This window comes from Convolutriloba macropyga, chromosome 2, assembly GCF_964194025.1.
Source record: "Convolutriloba macropyga chromosome 2, txConMacr16.3, whole genome shotgun sequence".
NCBI classification, from domain to species: domain Eukaryota; kingdom Metazoa; phylum Xenacoelomorpha; order Acoela; family Convolutidae; genus Convolutriloba; species Convolutriloba macropyga.
The window spans coordinates 52,958,641-52,978,651 of record NC_134469.1 but is presented as its reverse complement, the minus strand read 5'-3'; the positions used below and the strand labels follow the sequence as shown (position 1 = coordinate 52,978,651).

At 35.3% G+C, this 20,011-nt stretch overlaps 1 protein-coding gene across 2 annotated transcripts in view; it reads right to left on the bottom strand.

The window, feature by feature from the left end:
- The window catches only part of LOC142358763 (ileal sodium/bile acid cotransporter-like), a 40,845-nt gene that overhangs the window by 4,311 nt on the left and 16,523 nt on the right, over positions 1 to 20,011 (bottom strand). Inside the window, exons 3-6 of one of the 2 annotated variants that reach the window (XM_075410338.1) lie at positions 13,320 to 13,491; positions 12,651 to 12,884; positions 8,997 to 9,152; positions 8,154 to 8,496 (exon numbers count right to left, since the gene is read on the bottom strand). In XM_075410338.1, coding sequence (XP_075266453.1) covers positions 8,168 to 8,496; positions 8,997 to 9,152; positions 12,651 to 12,884; positions 13,320 to 13,491 — 891 coding nt within the window. In that variant the 3' untranslated portion in view covers positions 8,154 to 8,167. The remainder of the gene's footprint in view (positions 1 to 8,153; positions 8,497 to 8,996; positions 9,153 to 12,650; positions 12,885 to 13,319; positions 13,492 to 20,011) is intronic. The other variant, XM_075410339.1, reaches the window with a different exon arrangement.

The following is a 20,011-nucleotide window of genomic DNA, read 5'->3' as shown; positions in this document are numbered from 1 at the left end:
TATCAAACAGAAGTGAGAGAGTTAGATTGAGTAATCAGCTATCATCATGGAAAACTGTTGAAGTTGGGTGCCATAGGTGTCAGTTTTGGGGCCTCTTCTTTTCATTTTATGTTTTAATGAGGTCATTCAATGTTCCATTTGTCTTGACATTATACCATTTGTCGATGACACAGTTCTTCTGCAGAGCGAAATGAACAAAAGTATACATAATCAGGAACGCGTAAACGACGTTGTCGGTTGTTTGAATAATAAATCCATAACAGTAAATTGTAAAAAAAGCAGTTGAAGTTTTTTTAGATAGAGGTAAGAGGAGGAATCAAGCTACTATTCCACCTATCAAAATATATGATGAAACTAATGAAATAAAACCGTATGTAAACTACCTAGGAGATGTTTTGAAAACCATTTGAAATTTACCGAGCATGTTTTACCTAATTGAAAAGTTCAACAAATTTATCAGTTCGTTTTTTTCACTTGAAAAAATTGCTGACTTTTTCACATTCATTATTTTACTATAAGGTGTATGTACATCCGATTGTGCAATATGCTGTGCTTTTTTTATGGCACGACGTGCTTAACAGCTCTAGAGCGGCTGGAATCTAAGCTGAATCCCTTGGTTAGAATTATATGCGGTTTGAGAAAACGCGATTCAATTCGTGCTGTGAGAGAACGCAATCAGATTCTAACTGTAAAGGAACTGCATTTGAAAGAAATCTTAGTTAATATTAATTGCTTTGAGAAATTAGTGCCCATTGAAGGAGATTAAATCAAGAAAAACTTGTGTTGAACTTGAGAAGGTATCCAAATCGAGAGGTACGTGTACATCCATCAAACCATCTGATATGAAGGAGATTAAATCAAGAAAAACTTGTGTTGAACTTGAGAAGGTATCCAAATCGAGAGGTACGTGTACATCCATCAAACCATCTGATAACGAAACTGGCTGTAGTTCTAAATCTATTGGTGGAAGGCAAAGGAAACTATCAAGATCATGCTTAAGTACAATCCTAACTTTGCAAAAAGTTTAAAAGCAATGAAGAGAAACAAACTGGCAAATTTCATCTGTATGTGTATCCAATGTTACATTCAAAACAATGCTGCACTACTTTCGGAATTTTACTGATCTTTATTTTGTCTTGTTGGTTTTTAATTCTGTTTTTGTCAAATAGTGAATTTTTGTTAAATTGGAGAAGAATTTCTGGCTAAACTGCTTCAACGCATCATCAGACTAGGCCTCTTTGAAGCCTATTGCTGACCTGTTAGAACTAAGTGATGCATTTGTGCTGACTGGATAACATTGTCAAATTGAAGGAAACTCGAAATTGACCTTAGTCATCGACGAGAGCACTGCTGAGTTGCATTAGTTTTTTTTCTGCAGTTGGATTTGAATTAGCACCTACTTCCAGAAGTCAAAAACTAAATAATGAGATCAAATAGAACAAAAAACTCAACTGCATTAAGCTTTGTAGGTGAAACAATTTTTGTCAAAATCAGTTCAGAAGTTGCTGAACAAGTTTTCACAATTAAGGGAGAGGAAACTACTCAACATCATGTTTAATCACGATCCTGACTTTGAAAAAATTATAAAATTAGTGAACAGAAGCAAACTGGAAAATTTCATCTCTAATTGTGTCCAATGTTACATTCAAGGCAATGCTGAACTACATTCAAAATTTTACTGATCCTTAAATTTTTTTTGGCTTTTAATTCGTTTTTTGTCAAATGGTGAATTTTGTTAAATTTGAAGAGTTTTTGGCTAAACTGCTTCAAGGCAACACCAGACTGGACTTCTTTGAAGCCTATCGATGACCTGTTAAAACTGAGTGATGTGTTTGTGCTGACTGGATAACATTCGTGAAATTGAAAGAAATTCGAAAACGACCTTAGTCATTTACAAGAGCTCTGTTGAGTTGTTCAATAGTTTTTTTCTGCAGGTAGATCTGAGTTAACACCTACTTCCGCAAGTCAAAACGAAATAATGAGATCAAACAGAACAAAAAACTCAATGGTATTAACCTTCGTAAACGAAACAATTTTGTCAAAAATAATCCAGAAATTGCCGAACACTTTTTCAGAAGATCATAAATTTTAATAATTTTATTCCCAAAAATAGAATTTTCGCTTTTTCCTGTACTTGCTGTACTATTTAATGACTGCATCAGGAAGCGCGTGTTCCCAGAATGGTTTGAAAAACGCAATAATTATTTGCGTCCATAAATCGGGAAATTTTATTGATCCAAACAATTTTTGGCCTAATTCTGTCATCCCTACAATCAGCAAATTATTTGAAATAATTTCGTTCTTTGTAGACTTCTTTGAAGCCTATTGATGACCTGTTAGAACTGAGTGATGTGTTTGTGCTGACTGGATAACAATCGTGAAATTAAAGGAAACTCATTGACCTTAGTCATCGACAAGAGCTCTGTTGAGTTGTTCAATAATTTTTTTCTTCAGTTGGATCTCTGTTAACGCCTACTTCCGCAAGCCAAAACCAAATAATGAGATCAAATAGAACAAAAAAATCAATGGTATAAGCTTTGCAAACGAAACAATTTGTCAAAATTAATTCAGAATTTGCCGAACAAGTTTTCACAAAATCATTACTGTGATAATAAATTTATCCTCGAAAAAATTAAAATTTTCTCTTGTTCCTGTACTCACAGTACTATTCAATGACTGCGTCAGGAAGGGCGTGGTCCCAGAATGTTTGAAAAAGCAATAGTTCTTCGCCTCCATAAATTGGGAATTCTGTTGATCCAAACAATTTTAGGCCTATTTCTATCCTCCCTACAATCAGCAAATTATTTGAAATAATTTTGTTCGCTCAAATAAGAAGTTTTCTTGACAAAAATGTTCTTTCTCAAAAACAATACGGCTTCGGATGAAAAATTTCCACGATCAGCGCTCTAGTCATGCTAACGTCTGAAATACAAAAGTCATGGGAAATGACGAATCCAGCAAAAAGCAAATTTTTGGATTTAGAGCCCCGGGAGCCTAAGCTGAATCATTTGGCTAGAATTATATGCGGTTCGAGAAGACGCCTTTCAGCTCATGCTGTGAGAGAACACAATCAGTTTTCAACTGTAAAGGAACTGCATTTGAATGAAATCTTAAAGTTATTATTAATTGCTTTGAGAAATGAGTGCCCATTGAACAAGATTAAATCAATATTAACTTGTGTTGAACTTGAGAAGGTTTCAAAATCTAGGAGAAGTACAAGTACATCCATGAAATCATCTAATAACGCAACTGGCTGTAGTTCTAAGTCTATTGGTGTAAGGTAGAGGAAACTACTCAATATCATGCTTAAGTACGATCCTAACTTTGCAAAAAGTATAAAAGCATTGAACCGAAACAAACTGGGAAATTTTTATCTCTATTTGTGCCCAATATTACATTCAAGGCAATGCTGAACTACTCTAAAAATTTTACTGATCTTTAATTTTCTTTGTTGGTTTTTAATTTCGTTAGTCAAATAGTGAGTTTTTGTTAAATTTGGAGAATTTCTGGTTAAACTGCTCCAAGGCATCACCAGAGTAGACTTCTTTGAAGCCTATTGATGACCTGTTAGAACTGAGTGATGTGTTGTGCTGACTGGAAAGCAATCGTGAAATTAAAGGAAACTCATTGACCTTAGTCATCGACAAGAGCTCTGTTGAGTTGTTCAATAATTTTTTTCTTCAGTTGGATCTCTGTTAACGCCTACTTCCGCAAGCCAAAACCAAATAATGAGATCAAATAGAACAAAAAAATCAATGGTATAAGCTTTGCAAACGAAACAATTTGTCAAAATTAATTCAGAATTTGCCGAACAAGTTTTCACAAAATCATTACTGTGATAATAAATTTATCCTCGAAAAAATTAAAATTTTCTCTTGTTCCTGTACTCACAGTACTATTCAATGACTGCGTCAGGAAGGGCGTGGTCCCAGAATGTTTGAAAAAGCAATAGTTCTTCGCCTCCATAAATTGGGAAGTTCTGTTGATCCAAACAATTTTAGGCCTATTTCTATCCTCCCTACAATCAGCAAATTATTTGAAATAATTTTGTTCGCTCAAATAAGAAGTTTTCTTGACAAAAATGTTCTTTCTCAAAAACAATACGGCTTCGGATGAAAAATTTCCACGATCAGCGCTCTAGTCATGCTAACGTCTGAAATACAAAAGTCATGGGAAATGAAGAATCCAGCAAAAAGCAAATTTTTGGATTTAGAGCCCCGGGAGCCTAAGCTGAATCATTTGGCTAGAATTATATGCGGTTCGAGAAGACGCCTTTCAGCTCATGCTGTGAGAGAACACAATCAGTTTTCAACTGTAAAGGAACTGCATTTGAATGAAATCTTAAAGTTATTATTAATTGCTTTGAGAAATGAGTGCCCATTGAACAAGATTAAATCAATATTAACTTGTGTTGAACTTGAGAAGGTTTCAAAATCTAGGAGAAGTACAAGTACATCCATGAAATCATCTAATAACGCAACTGGCTGTAGTTCTAGGTCTATTGGTGTAAGGTAGAGGAAACTACTCAATATCATGCTTAAGTACGATCCTAACTTTGCAAAAAGTATAAAAGCATTGAACCGAAACAAACTGGGAAATTTTTATCTCTATTTGTGCCCAATATTACATTCAAGGCAATGCTGAACTACTCTAAAAATTTTACTGATCTTTAATTTTCTTTGTTGGTTTTTAATTTCGTTAGTCAAATAGTGAGTTTTTGTTAAATTTGGAGAATTTCTGGTTAAACTGCTCCAAGGCATCACCAGAGTAGACTTCTTTGAAGCCTATTGATGACCTGTTAGAACTGAGTGATGTGTTGTGCTGACTGGAAAGCAATCGTGAAATTAAAGGAAACTCATTGACCTTAGTCATCGACAAGAGCTCTGTTGAGTTGTTCAATAATTTTTTTCTTCAGTTGGATCTCTGTTAACGCCTACTTCCGCAAGCCAAAACCAAATAATGAGATCAAATAGAACAAAAAAATCAATGGTATAAGCTTTGCAAACGAAACAATTTGTCAAAATTAATTCAGAATTTGCCGAACAAGTTTTCACAAAATCATTACTGTGATAATAAATTTATCCTCGAAAAAATTAAAATTTTCTCTTGTTCCTGTACTCACAGTACTATTCAATGACTGCGTCAGGAAGGGCGTGGTCCCAGAATGTTTGAAAAAGCAATAGTTCTTCGCCTCCATAAATTGGGAAGTTCTGTTGATCCAAACAATTTTAGGCCTATTTCTATCCTCCCTACAATCAGCAAATTATTTGAAATAATTTTGTTCGCTCAAATAAGAAGTTTTCTTGACAAAAATGTTCTTTCTCAAAAACAATACGGCTTCGGATGAAAAATTTCCACGATCAGCGCTCTAGTCATGCTAACGTCTGAAATACAAAAGTCATGGGAAATGAAGAATCCAGCAAAAAGCAAATTTTTGGATTTAGAGCCCCGGGAGCCTAAGCTGAATCATTTGGCTAGAATTATATGCGGTTCGAGAAGACGCCTTTCAGCTCATGCTGTGAGAGAACACAATCAGTTTTCAACTGTAAAGGAACTGCATTTGAATGAAATCTTAAAGTTATTATTAATTGCTTTGAGAAATGAGTGCCCATTGATCAAGATTAAATCAATATTAACTTGTGTTGAACTTGAGAAGGTTTCAAAATCTAGGAGAAGTACAAGTACATCCATGAAATCATCTAATAACGCAACTGGCTGTAGTTCTAAGTCTATTGGTGTAAGGTAGAGGAAACTACTCAATATCATGCTTAAGTACGATCCTAACTTTGCAAAAAGTATAAAAGCATTGAACCGAAACAAACTGGGAAATTTTTATCTCTATTTGTGCCCAATATTACATTCAAGGCAATGCTGAACTACTCTAAAAATTTTACTGATCTTTAATTTTCTTTGTTGGTTTTTAATTTCGTTAGTCAAATAGTGAGTTTTTGTTAAATTTGGAGAATTTCTGGTTAAACTGCTCCAAGGCATCACCAGAGTAGACTTCTTTGAAGCCTATTGATGACCTGTTAGAACTGAGTGATGTGTTGTGCTGACTGGAAAGCAATCGTGAAATTAAAGGAAACTCATTGACCTTAGTCATCGACAAGAGGTCTGTTGAGTTGTTCAATAATTTTTTTCTTCAGTTGGATCTATGTTAACGCCTACTTCCGCAAGACAAAACCAAATAATGAGATCAAATAGAAGAAAAAACTCAACGGTATAAGCTTTGTAAACGAAACAATTTGCAAAAATAATTCAGAATTTGCCGAACACGTTTTCACTAGATCATTACTGTGATAATAAATTTATCCTCGAAAAAATTAGTAAAATTTTCGCTTGTTCCTGTACTCACAGTACTATTCAGTGACCGCATCAGGAAGGGCGTGGTCCCAGAATGTTTGAAAAAAGCAAGAGTTATTCGCCTCCATAAATTAGGAAAATTTGTTGATCCAAACAATTTTAGGCCTATTTCTATCCTCCCTACAATCCGCAAATTATTTGAAATAATTTTGTTCGCTCAAATAAGCAGTTTTCTTGACAAAAATGTTCTTTCTCAAAAACAATACGGCTTCGGCTTCGGAAGAAAAATTTTTCACGATCAGCGCTCTAGTCATGCTAACGTCTAAAATACAAAAGTCATATGAAATGAAGAATCCAGCAAAAATCAAATTTTTGGATTTAGAGCCCCGGGAATCTAAGCTGAATCATTTGGTTAGAGTTATATGCGGTTTGAGAAAACGCCTTTCAACTCATGCTGTGAGAGAACGCAATCAGTTTCTAACTGTAAAGGAACTGCATTTGAATGAAATCTTAAAGTTATTATTAATTGCTTTGAGAAATGAGTGCCCATTGAAGAAGATTAAATCAATATTAACTTGTGTTGAACTTGAGAAGGTTTCAAAATCGAGAAGAAGTACAAGTACATCCATCAAACCATCTGATAACGCAACGGGCTGTAGTTCTAAATCTATTGGTGTAAGTGAGAGGAAACTACTCAACATGTTTAAGTACGATCCTAACTTTGCAAAAAGTATAAAGCAATGAAGAGAAACAAACGGGAAAATTTTATCTGTGTGTGTGTCCAATGTTACATTCAAGGCAATGCTGAAGTATTTTCAAAATTTTACTGATCTTTAAGTTTTTGTTGGTTTTTAATTCCGTTTTTTGTCAAATAGTGAATTTTTGTTATGTCTGGAGAAGAATTTCTGGCTAAACTGCTTCAAGACATCACCAGACTAGATTTCTTTGAAGCCTATTGATGACCTGTTGGATTTGAGTGATGTGTTTGTGCTAACTGGATAACATGTCCTTAGCTTCTGAAAACCAATTTAATTAATTGTTGTAAATCTGGTGGCACATATATGCGAAGCTGGCTTTTTATGCGAGGCTGAAAGAGAGATAGATAGAGAGAGAGAGAGAGAGAGAGAGAGAAGGAAATAGAATTTGTTTCTTTTAGATGTTAGAAAAAAATTGAGGCAGTGCAAAAACTGCAAGAATTCTTAAATTCGAAAGATAACATTTTTTTGGCTTTATATTTGTTCAAAACCAAAATTGCGTTCATCAACACGTCCGCGAGATTTTTTTTTTGAAATAATTAATATTTTCTTCATGCTCATGAGACATCAAAAATGACATTTTTCGAAAAACGTCAAAAAGTCTTTCAAAATTGAATACCAAAATTACCATTACCCTTACGATTGCCTCAAAAAGATCACACCCAGTTATTTAGAAAGAAATGAGAAAACTGAATTGAACGTGACGAACCTTGAGCTATCAAATGTAAAAAATTTTACGAACAACACTTTTTCTAGAATGTGCCAAGGTGTTTTCGTTTTTTCTGCCTAAAGATACGGCATTTTTTGGTTTAAACAGTACAAGTTTTTTCCCAATGCATATAAGTTGCTTTCGGATACTCCCAAAGGTATTTCTGACAGAAATTATTGGTTGTTTATGTAACCTTGAGAGTTACCCCTAGTTGTTGTTCTATGCGTGAGACTCGCAATATTTAAGAAAATAAAATTCAGGAACAATTAAGATTCAAGATGTTTTATAAATCAGTTATGTACTTGAAATTACGCTACTGAGCACTTTTGTCGAGATAAATGGTTTTGGGTAATACACTTTTGGTCATTCTCGCCTGTAACAATTACCGTTTGTGTCAGCCTCAGTCTGGTTTGTAGCTCGGATTGTCTGTACCTCGGGTATCTGGACGGTTTGTTTGAGTTGACGGAAATATACCCAGCTCGTTTTCCACAGCATGCTTCTGTCTTTCAAATTCCTCCCTTTCCGTCATTTGAGCTTCCTTGTCCTTCTTGCATAACTCGCGGTACTTCGGGTATATATTGTAAAATATTCCGTGTAGCAATAGGAAAGGAATTACAATAAAGGTCTCAGTGAGTGCCATAAAGATCGGCAGAATGCCATTGAGGTCGGCATACGGCTGCTCAAATGCTAATAAAGCCATCCCGATTACAATGCCTGCGTTCTGCATGCCTGAAATTGTGTTGCTTTTAGACATACCTATTCAAGTATTATTTGTTGCAAGATAGAGAGCGTCAATCAGGATTCCTTAGTGGACATTTAAAACAACCTCTGCAAGATTTGATGATTTATATAAATTAAACCTAGCAGCTGACAGAAATTCAGTTTCGCGGCCTGTGTTATTCAATTGGTTTCTAGGTTTCTAAGGGGGGCACAAAACGTTTCCGCCTCCAATCCTCCGTCCCATGACGTGTCATTTTACACAATGCAGAGCGATATAGAAATCATAAATTTTAATTGGGTATCATTGCTACTAATGCGCATGGATATGGGCACCATGTTACCGTTTCACCTGCTTGTGATGTAATTAGTACATGTATACTACCATCTGGTCCATTACAAAAAGGACATCAACATTTTACCCAAAGACAGTGTTTAACAGTATTGAATCTTTGAATGACCATTCACTTGAATAATGAAAAATAGTTAGATGAATTTGATGAATTACGTACCCACTTCAAATGCGATCGTTTTCACTTGAGAGAATCGGAGCTTGGCACTGATTGCTACTAGGCCACCTATGAGGAACCCACAAAGTGGGAAGAGACAGGCACCCAACACCTCGTTTGAACCCACCAACTCAAATGCGAATAAGTTGCGCACCAGAGCTGCAAACACAATTCCATTCCAAATGACGCTAAAAGTTTATCCCGTAATCCAATAATTGAAATTGAGAAAATGCGCTGTCATATAGCATAGAAAAATAACTTGAGCAGTTCATTTAGTTTTTGTCAACCACATAGAGTCAAAGTTTTCTGAACTATCCTCAACAAGCTGTAATCTGTTTTTGAATTAAGAAAGGCAGTTATAGTTTCCACCCAACAAAGTACTCAAAACTTTTATTTACCTCAGGTGGTGTTATGTTCTCGTCGATATTTAAATGTAGAGTAATTCTTGAAATACCATTAAAAAGACGATCAATATTTTGGTAACGTATTGTTCCAACATTTTCTTTTTCAAAAATGGGTGAATCTATATGCGAGGCTGGCTTTTTTTGTTTGAGTCAAGTTTTTTAGTTTGTGCATTGTAGAGTCAGAAATAAACGCTTTTTAGCTAATAGAGTAGTTTTGATTCGTATAAAAAACTCAATCTTAATTATTTAAAACCGGTGGACACTTTAATTTTTGGAAGTAAAAATTGAACAGGAAAAGACACCGAAAGTAATTTGGGAGCAGTTTTGACTTTCCAATGACATGAGCTCGAGCTTTGAATAGCCTAGATTTGGAGTTTCCAACTGGATCAGATTTGTACTTCAACTTAAATTATTTCTGTTTGTTTTGTTTTGAGAAACTAACAAATTTTAACAAAACAAACTTTTTGATTAATCTTGTACATTTAAGTATTAACTTTGAGGCCTCTTGTTGGGCACAACAGAGTTTGTATTAGCTATTAGAAGAGAGAAAACTCAAGCATGCATCTATAAAAAGGAGAGGGAAAAAATTTCGCGGAAAGTATAATAGAAATTTATTTTAACTCAAACTTTATTTAATATCTTTGAAATTTAAAATTATCCAAAGTTATCTTCACAATGTTCTCCCTTTCGTTTTTTCAAACTTAAAACGAGGACTAATAAAAATCTTACAAGAACTAATAAAAACATGAAACTTCTGAACTTTGAAGTTATAATTGAAACCGGCGCTTAGGGACTGGATAAAAACAATGTAGTCTGTTTCCAAAATTTTTTCATAATTATCAAGCTGGTCTTCAAACATCTTAAAATAGAAGGTTTAGTTTGAAGGAGTAGAAAAAATCAAGGATGGAAAATTTTTTCTTTAAGGAATTTAAACTTATTTTTAAAATAGACTTCTTCCTGTTTATTAAAAAAAATTGAAACTTCTAAAACTTAAAGTTGTTACTCGGAAAAACATTATAGTAAAATCTGTTTCCAAAAACTTTTAAATTTTTCCTCTATTATGAAGCTTGCCTTTAATTATTTTAAATTAGAAAGTTTTTAAATTGAATGAATTCAAGGATGGAAAAAAATTAGCAAAGAATGTTATCATTTTTTTCGATATGTTTGAATTAACGTTTCAGTTTGTCTAAAACTGCTTTGGTATTGAAGGTGCAACATCTCGTTTTAGGTTCCAAAATATAATTGAAAAGCAAAGTTTTTTGAAAAGAAATTAAAATGTATCTTATGTAGTATATTCTTTTTTGGATCTGAAATATTAGAGGCAAATGTTTACGTTGTTTTTTGAATTCATCTCTTCTGAGTTTTTCATGCAAAAAATTAGGAAAAGAGATTCCACTGTTTGACGAAACATACCAGATAAAAGGCAGGAAACGAAATATCAAATTATTTTCGAGACATCTCCCAGTGTCCTGATTTTATCGATCTCGTTCAATTCCATGAGAATGTTTCAAAAATAGGTTCCGCTGTATGTGAGAAATTAATGCTAAATTGTCATTAGGTAAGTTAAGTACGATGAATTAGGTAAGTTAAGTACGATGATTTTAATTAGTATAATTTTTCTGAGTTGGAAGGGTCTATAATGTTTTAAATAGTTCTTGAAATTCATATGTGGGAAACCTTTTTTGCGGTATTAGACGCAATTTGAGTATACGTTTGAGGTCTCTAATAGTTTTTGCTGGTTTTTGCGTACTTTAACCGAATAATTTGAATTATTGTTTAAGCAAGTGTAGCCAGAGTCTTGTTGATTTTCTAATGCTTAAAGATGAAAAATACACTGAAATTTTACCTTTCTGAAGTCAATGGTTTTCGTAAGCTGAAATTCCAAACAGCTGTTTTTGTTTTCTGAAACCATTTGACGGAGGTAATATATTTAGTTTTCAGTTATTGGAATGGTTAGTCGTGTGTTTGTCGAGTGATTAAGTAGTTGCTGTTTTTTTAAATACGTTATATGTTTTTTTAACTTGATTGATAAAGTTTTTCGTACAATTACTAAGAACAAAGTTGACAAAGATAGAAAGAACTGCTAGTACTTGCACAGGGAGTTTCGCATAAAACTGTTCCTAAATAGCAAATCTAAATTTAGACTGGTTTGAGAGGTATGTTGGGACATTTTGTGCTATGAACAGGCTCGGACAAGCCGTCTTGTTTCTAAATTAACAGATCACACCATCAACAATGTTTGGCCAAAAAATGATAGTCAGTTTTTTCAGCGGGCAATGGTTGCTAAGGTTCCAGTATGTTTGATTAGTCTAAAAACTTTCGACAATGTTGATTTTTTGTACATGAATGATTTTACCACTAATTACATGGTTCCAAATTTTGTTCAGCTGTGATTGAAACGGTATTTTTGTGAAGAATTTAGACATAATGATGTTTAAAAAATGTGATTTCTTAACAATTGATATGTAAACCGACTTAAACTTGGGAGACAATACAATATGGGTTTAGAAATTAAGAACAAATGGTCACCTGAATTTAATTAGTCGAATACTACCAGAAAGTAACGAGTGCTTTAATACTGTAATTATTTTAATTGCTCTCAAATAAAGTTTGCAGCAATTATATGTCTTGTGGTGGTCTTTTTTATGCAGCTTTTTGCTTGACCGATTAGTCGTCTGACCCATTTGACGTTTCGTCCTCAAAAACGGGATAACAGGTAGCGCCAAGAGGGCATTTAGTAATCTTGGAGCCCTTCAGCTCACTAGTCTACTGGTCTCCAAGTATGCGATTTATAGAAATTGTTTTGAGACAATTTCAAGGTGTGAAGGGCGGTTCTTGGTCTTGAAAATCTGACCCCCTGTCACCTCCACTCCTTCATCCACCCTCCTCCAAAACGATAAGGTTCCCCTCTCGTCCAACTCTGAAGGGTGGGAGTTATGATGTGAAGGGAGTTTTGAGTTAGCCTCACTAAGATGTAGCTAGCTACTGACGAAGCCAACTGCTCGCCAGTTGTTCGAGAGCAATTCGCCCGACGCTAGTCGGTTGTGTTTTATTGATTTGGTAGCTTCGCATTTAGTTGTATCTGATCAAAAAATGGTCAGATAAATATTTTAAGGATGAGATCAAAAGCAAGGTACGTTTGGTTTTTCATCGTTGGATTTTCTACATGATCGTGGCTCTTTTTTTACATTTTATATGCCTCATTATAGTATGAATTTGTAATAATTGCGTCAGATGAGATATTTTGACTAACCCAAGCAAAAGAAAATGATGAGCAGTAGAATTATGACAATTTTCCCCCATTTCATAAGTCGTTCTGTGTATTTTGGGAACCTGTTTCTCAGCAGCATTCCCAAGCAGACAGGTACAGCTAGTAGTAGAAGAGTGAGGGCAAGTTGAAGGTAGGGGATATCCTGAGGCTTCCAGCTGGGATCAGTTGTTATGAAGCGACCATAGATGAACAAGTTAAGAGGCATCATTCCTAAAACTCGTCATTACCACGTCCAATAGCTATTGAGTCTGAAAATAGTGATAGAAAAATGCTTTTTTACTACTTTAATAGGGCTGCAAAGAAGTTTCTGTTGGAAGGCGTGTATCTTCTTTTATATTGTCGTTATAACTGCGCTAGGATATAGGGGTTGATAGGTGCTACTTGGGGAAAGTTCTACCACCTACAGGCAGATTTGATATTTTGAATTTTAGTGAGTGCATATTATTTGCTACCGTCAAGTGCACATGCCATATTTTCACTTTATGATTTAAAATATGATGGGACGTGCTCTGTAATGGGGTAGGGGCACAGACGGAAAAGATCCGATATTTCCATGCTTGCTAATAATTCAATTGAGAGTCGAGGGAATATCGAAATGAGGCTTGAATTTAATTACAAATTTGCAGGCTGGAGGTTTTAATGTGAGCTTACCTATGGCAAGGATTGTGCTGAAAAAAGTCATTGATATTGAGAGAGGCAGTTCGCCATCAACCAGATAGGCCACTGCATTGCTGTCTCCCCCACCAGGAGCACACGCCACCATCAACAGACCCAGAGCCACGTCTGGTTTATAGTCCATTATCTTGATCAATGCCAACCCCAGCTGAAAGAAATAACCTGAGCCTAATTTTGTAGCAAATTAAGTGGCATAGTAAAGATATTGTTTCATTCAAATAAATGCAGAAAAGTAATTTTAATTAGTTGATGATGTGCATGTGCTCGTCCTTTTCCGACGCGTCTCATCCATCATGTAAATTTCTGCCCGAGAGTTTGTTCAGCTATCAGACCAGAAATTATTTCGAACAGCAGCTGAACCTCTATTATTGAAAGAGACCCTGATTTTTGTGATTCGCATTTGTCACTCTATTTTACATCCGTTTTAATTTTAACGAACCAAGGTTCTCCAAACACATTGCCAACATTTTGAAGCCTGTAGGGAACAGTCTGTACGGACGATGAACTTCTATTTCGACGGATGTACGAGTAGTCGGAAGACTTTTTTTTACTAATCAAGCGTTGCCATATCCGCATGCTTCTCAATTTTGTCTGTACTAACGTTGAATTTGCCGTAACATTTTATTCAACTGTAGTGTTCTTTTTGAATACAAAAGTTATTATACAGTTATTATTTAATAGTTATTTTTGAGACAGAAAGCAATGAGAAAAGTTGGAGAAATGAAAGTCTCGGAATTTCTAGTGCTTGGATAAAAGTTGGCAGTGATTGGTTAACAGTTTTCGAAGCTGCCGAATAAACAGTTATCAAAGCCGAATAGTGTAAATATTTTAGTTTTTTACAATTGAAAGACTTTGAATTGTTTTGATGCTCTGTCTTTCACTCTTGTTTCGACTTTTGCACACCTTTTTCGACTTCACAGCTTTTCGACTCTTTCTGGTCAATGAAAAGTCAAATAAATAAAGGAAACTAAAATGCGAGTAGTCGTGAAGTTTGATTTTTAAAAGTTACTTTTAAATTGGAATGAGACTTGGTGTTTCAATAGGTTTTCGGTAGAAAGGGGACTTTTTTCATGAGCGGCAATTTTCTGCTGTTTGCGCTTTTTTCCCCCAATTTTTGTAATTAATGGTTTCAAAAGCTATGATAACTCTTTTTTTGCTTATTCTTTTTCTATCTTTTAAAAGCTGCTATGTATGTAGTAGTGCCAAGTGATATATTGTATAAAGACTGAGTTGCAATTTCCTTTCTAATAAAGGCTTTTAATTGCGGGTTTTTGCTAAGTGCTATTTGGAGCGCGGGTTCGGTAAAAACGCTCTTTTTCTGCTAAAAGTTTTTATTCAATTATTCAAGTAACCAGTAATGAGTAACCAGTAACTGTAGTGAGCAGAATCGTCTGATTGAATTTCAAGATAATAAATTCGTGCTGTATAAATTTACAAAATTCTTTCAACCAATCGAAATTCATCATTGTCATATTACGGCTCTTTAGAAAAAGCTTTGGCGATGGGTTTTGAACCTTTAATCTTATGATTATAAACAGGGTTGCCTAGTGTGCTCTGCCAAGTGGGTCTTGATTGGTGGTATTGTCAAAGTTAAGAGATTTACTAAACTTATTAAGTATAAATATAAAGCAACTTCAATAGTGGTTTGTTCTAAGTTTTTATTGAGTATTCCAGATCAAAATAATGAAAGTTTACTTTCTGTTCGCTGTGATTTGTCCTCTTATTTTCTCATGGGATGTATTTGAAGAAATTGAGCTGGGTAACGCGGCTGCTATATGTTGTGAAAAGAATGCTACATTCCGTGTTGGCCAAGTTGATAAGAGTTTCGTGCCATATCGCAGCCACATATATATGTCCTGTTGATGATATGATAGAGGGATAGAAGATTTTTGTAGCCGGGTAATTCCAAATTTGGTAGTGATGTTCGTGTTGGGGTTGACAGGCATAGTACGCATGCAGTAGAAAAATAAATAGTGTGAAGAATAGATTCCTGCAGTTTAAAAAATAGTTTGATTTATTGATTCCTCTCCCGTATGAGGTTTATTCTGAAGGCGCGTGGTCGTCCCCTGCATACATCTTCGAGGTTTTGTCCCTCTTCACTCCTCCTGAGGACAAAGACGAGCCGTGCAATCAGGTCCAGGTTGTATGGTTGCCCTGGCCAGATGTATTCCACAATGTAATAGCTTGAGTATTTGCGGTTGTCGGATACTACGATTTTTTTAGGAGCGCCATTGTGTGATTTAAGCTGAAAGGGAGCGTGGGATCTGCTGTGTAGAGAACAGGCATGATGTGTATGATAATGACTGAATTCTGAATTTAAATGGTTGGACAGTGCGTATTGGTAACTTTGACTGATTTTGATCAACAGAGATTTATGCGAGTTATTAGATGTAGTTGATTGTTTCATCTTTTGGGTTCATATGCAGTTTTCCAAGGGAGATTAATGTAGTAGTGATCTGTCAAGTGTTAGAGCGCCATTTGCTCCACGGAATGAGTGGAGGTCAAATAATAAAGTAATTGAATCGGCATGGCAGTAAATGACAGTTACTAATGGAGTTTTTGGAAGTAATTTCCTCGGCATGGCAGTAAATGACAGCCACTAATGGAGTTTTCGGAGGAAAGTAAATTGAGAACAATGTGATTGACTGCTCTATTGATGAAGTAATTCAAAATACGTTTACTGCGATGAGATTAAGCTTTCATAGCCGAGTTATTCTTCGACTATCGGATATTTCATAAAGACTTCGGATATTCTATGCTATCATGTAAAGACACTAAAAAATTCGTTAATTACTAATAATAAATTAGGATTTGATAAGATAGCAATAATGTGTTTTGTTATGTTTTTTTTCCAAAACAAATTTATCGTGTTTAGAACGACACGATGTAGACAAGATTTGCTAAGCGAAGTGAAAAAGTTCAAACATCACTACTACGATGCGAAGAAACTTGTTTCGAAAACGCCCTGTGGGTAAAATTGTTTGATTTGTAGAAGTTATCAGACTTCAAGGGATTTTAATTATGTTATGGGTACTCCGCAGCATTTTTTGGATTTCATAGCGAAAGGACCCGTGTGCAAGTGGTTTGGGAAAGGATGTTTGGTTTTTCATTCCGACAAAAGATAATGTGTTGTGCCAGCCTTCGTTGTGTGCGCATGCTGTTTTGACTTTTACACAAGGTTTGTCGTTGTCGACTTGCTGGGGGGTGCGTGATCAGTCGAATCAAGTTGTTGTCGATCGGACTTTGGGATTGTTTGATTACGGTATGCGTAAGGAATTGGTGAGAAATTGTAATGTCGAATAAAATTAAAAAGGCAGCATTGGACTGGCTAAAGAAAGGGAAATATCAACTGATGGTGCTAGTGATGTGACTGAGCATATCAGAGTTCTGCTAATAGTTGTATAATTTTAAAAGCAAATAATAAACGAGGTAATCGAAGAAAATTGGGGTGGGGAAGCGGGAAAAAAACTGAGTCGATCGACAGCGATGTGTATACGTTTCTTCCTCCAAAGGATCCTTTAACTGAATGAGTGAGTTTTTCATTTATTTATCAGGGTTGAACTTTACTGTCAGCTTTTTTGCTATTTTTTTGAGGTTTGGTTGTTTCGAGTCGGTGCCATTTCAAGTTATGCTGAAAGAATTGTTTTTTGTTGGTACTGAGCAATCGGTTAGCGTCCTGTCTGTATTAGTTTGATTGTGTTCCGGAAAAAAATTGATGAGTAGTTAGTTTTGGAGTCGTTTGTAGTTTAAGCAGTTGATTAATATTTTGACCTTCAATCGCGTGCGCTTCGAAGTGATATGATGTTGGGATCTAGGATTTTGTTGGTAAATGTTGGAAATAGTTTGCTCTGTTGGGGGTGCGTGGTCGCTTTGCTCACGAGTTATGACCCACGAGTAGTTTTTTCGGCGTCATAGAAGTAAGAATTAAAGTTGGTGAGAAGTCGAAAATAAGAAGAGGACGTGTTACCCTTTAATAATTTGCGGTGGTAAAATAAAAATTACATCAGATCAATTGCAACTCATGAGTCAAATGCTGAGATAAGAAAAAATTTATTTTGGATAGAAAACAAATTGTATGCAATTTTAATTGAATTCACGGATGCCAACCGGATCAAACTCAATGAGGTCGTTCTTTGTCATTTGAACGAATTACCAGTATTGGTGGGTTAATTGGGGACCTTGGGATAATGTAATGAAGTGGTATACATAAGTGTAATATTCCCAGGTTGTGTTAACGTTTTTTCGTGAGGATGCCTTATGAGATTGTGCCCAGATCACGTTGGTTCCATTGTGTAATATTACATTCATTGAAAAAACATTCCCTGTACTGGATGCCGACTTTCACGCAAACGTTGATGTTGTGGTTTGTATCTGGTTGTGGGGCGATGTCTTTTGGGCTGACGTAGTTTTAGATTTGGTCCTAAATGCTTGTAGTCATGATTGTTAAGAAAGACGAATTGGTGAGGCACTAGATTTTGAGATGTGAAATATTAAGGAAAAAATAAGCTTTCAAAAAAATTAAAGGAGGTCAAATTCGCCTGCTAAGAATTCTTCTTTGGTGTTTTGTAAGAGGTTCAAAAAGGTAAGAAAGGTTAGATGATGTGGTTCCAAAGTAATTCTTTTATTTTGATTTCTATCCAGGAATTTAATCCAGAAGCATAAGGTGTTGCAGGTGAATATGAATTATTCACAAAATACTGCAAGTTTGATATCAATGTCAGTATGAAAATGAGTATAAAGTGAAAATTGGGTTGGAATTGGAGAAATGTAAGGGATGGTGTCTTCTGATTGCTCAATTGTGGTGAAAGTTGGGGTTGCTGGATGAGACATAAGATAAAATTTTCAATAAAAAAAAGATGCAACTATTTGAGTTGCAGGAAATCATTGAAGAATGGAATTTGTGGAGGAGGAGAAACTTGAATATAATTTAAATCAACAGAATCGTGGTGTGATATAGGGTCGGGGCTTTCGGTATTTTCCGAAATGTTCGGTTGCGATGGTTCTTCTGCAACTGGTTCTCCTCCAGAGTTAAGATGAAAATTGACTTTAATATAATCATTTCCCGATTGTATGCATTGCATAATTTTTTGCCATACGGCTGATGTCTCATTAACTGTAAGGGGGATAAAAGAAATTGAATAAGTATTGTTGACAATATTGTCCTGGATGCCGACTTTCACGCAAACGTTGATGTTGTGGTTTGTATCTGGTTGTGGGGCGATGTCTTTTGGGCTGACGTAGTTTTAGATTTGGTCATAAATGCTTGTAGTCATGATTGTTAAGAAAGACGAATTGGTGAGGCACTAGATTTTGAGATGTGAAATATCAAGGAAAAAATAAGCTTTCAAAAAAATTAAAGGAGGTCAAATTCGCCTGCTAAGAATTCTTCTTTGGTGTTTTGTAAGAGGTTCAAAAAGGTAAGAAAGGTTAGATGATGTGGTTCCAAAGTAATTCTTTTATTTTGATTTCTATCCAGGAATTTAATCCAGAAGCATAAGGTGTTGCAGGTGAATATGAATTATTCACAAAATACTGCAAGTTTGATATCAATGTCAGTATGAAAATGAGTATAAAGTGAAAATTGGGTTGGAATTGGAGAAATGTAAGGGATGGTGTCTTCTGATTGCTCAATTGTGGTGAAAGTTGGGGTTGCTGGATGAGACATAAGATAAAATTTTCAATAAAAAAAAGATGCAACTATTTGAGCTGCAGGAAATCATTGAAGAATGGAATTTGTGGAGGAGGAGAAACTTGAATATAATTTAAATCAACAGAATCGTGGTGTGATATAGGGTCGGGGCTTTCGGTATTTTCCGAAATGTTCGGTTGCGATGGTTCTTCTGCAACTGGTTCTCCTCCAGAGTTAAGATGAAAATTGACTTTAATATAATCATTTCCCGATTGTATGCATTGCATAATTTTTTGCCATACGGCTGATGTCTCATTAACTGTAAGGGGGATAAAAGAAATTGAATAAGTATTGTTGACAATATTGTCCTTTTGCATATTAATACTAATTTTCGCTTCACGATCTGTAAAAAAGGCAATGCTATATTCTGTAATATAAGCTGGTTGGCCGTTAAATGTAGTGTTAATGCGCGGCTCAGCTTTAATTCTGAAATGGTATACTGGATTCAATATAAAGTGTTTAAAATAATGAAAACGTAAAAATATAGATGTGAGGAGAATGTTTAAATTTTTGGAATAATTTCCAAGTTTCTACCGCAAAGAAAATTTTAATAGGTTTGAAGAGTACACAATTGCCAATAAGGAGAGTTGCGGGTAGTGTTTCGGAGGAAGTGAAGGAGTAATGTAAAGAAGCCATACATGACTGATAAGTCTGATCTGTAGGAATGGCTTATTGCGCATTTTCGGGATCCGACTTAATTTGCTAGCTCATCTTCATCGATAAACCATAGTTCTTCTCCGTCGTCTGAAACGGCCATTTATTTGGCCTCAAGTTGCCAAACTAAAGCTTTACCCGTATCCCCGTCCGGCATTGGGATGGGAGTGGCATGCAATACGTTCATAACTGTAGTTTCTGAGTTCATTGGGATTGCAAGTGTAGGATTGCTTCTACTTGTGAGACTAGTTTCGTCCCATAATACGAGAGAATCTCTTGAATTGGAACGGCTAGATATAATCGATCCTGTTGTCCATTTTGCTGC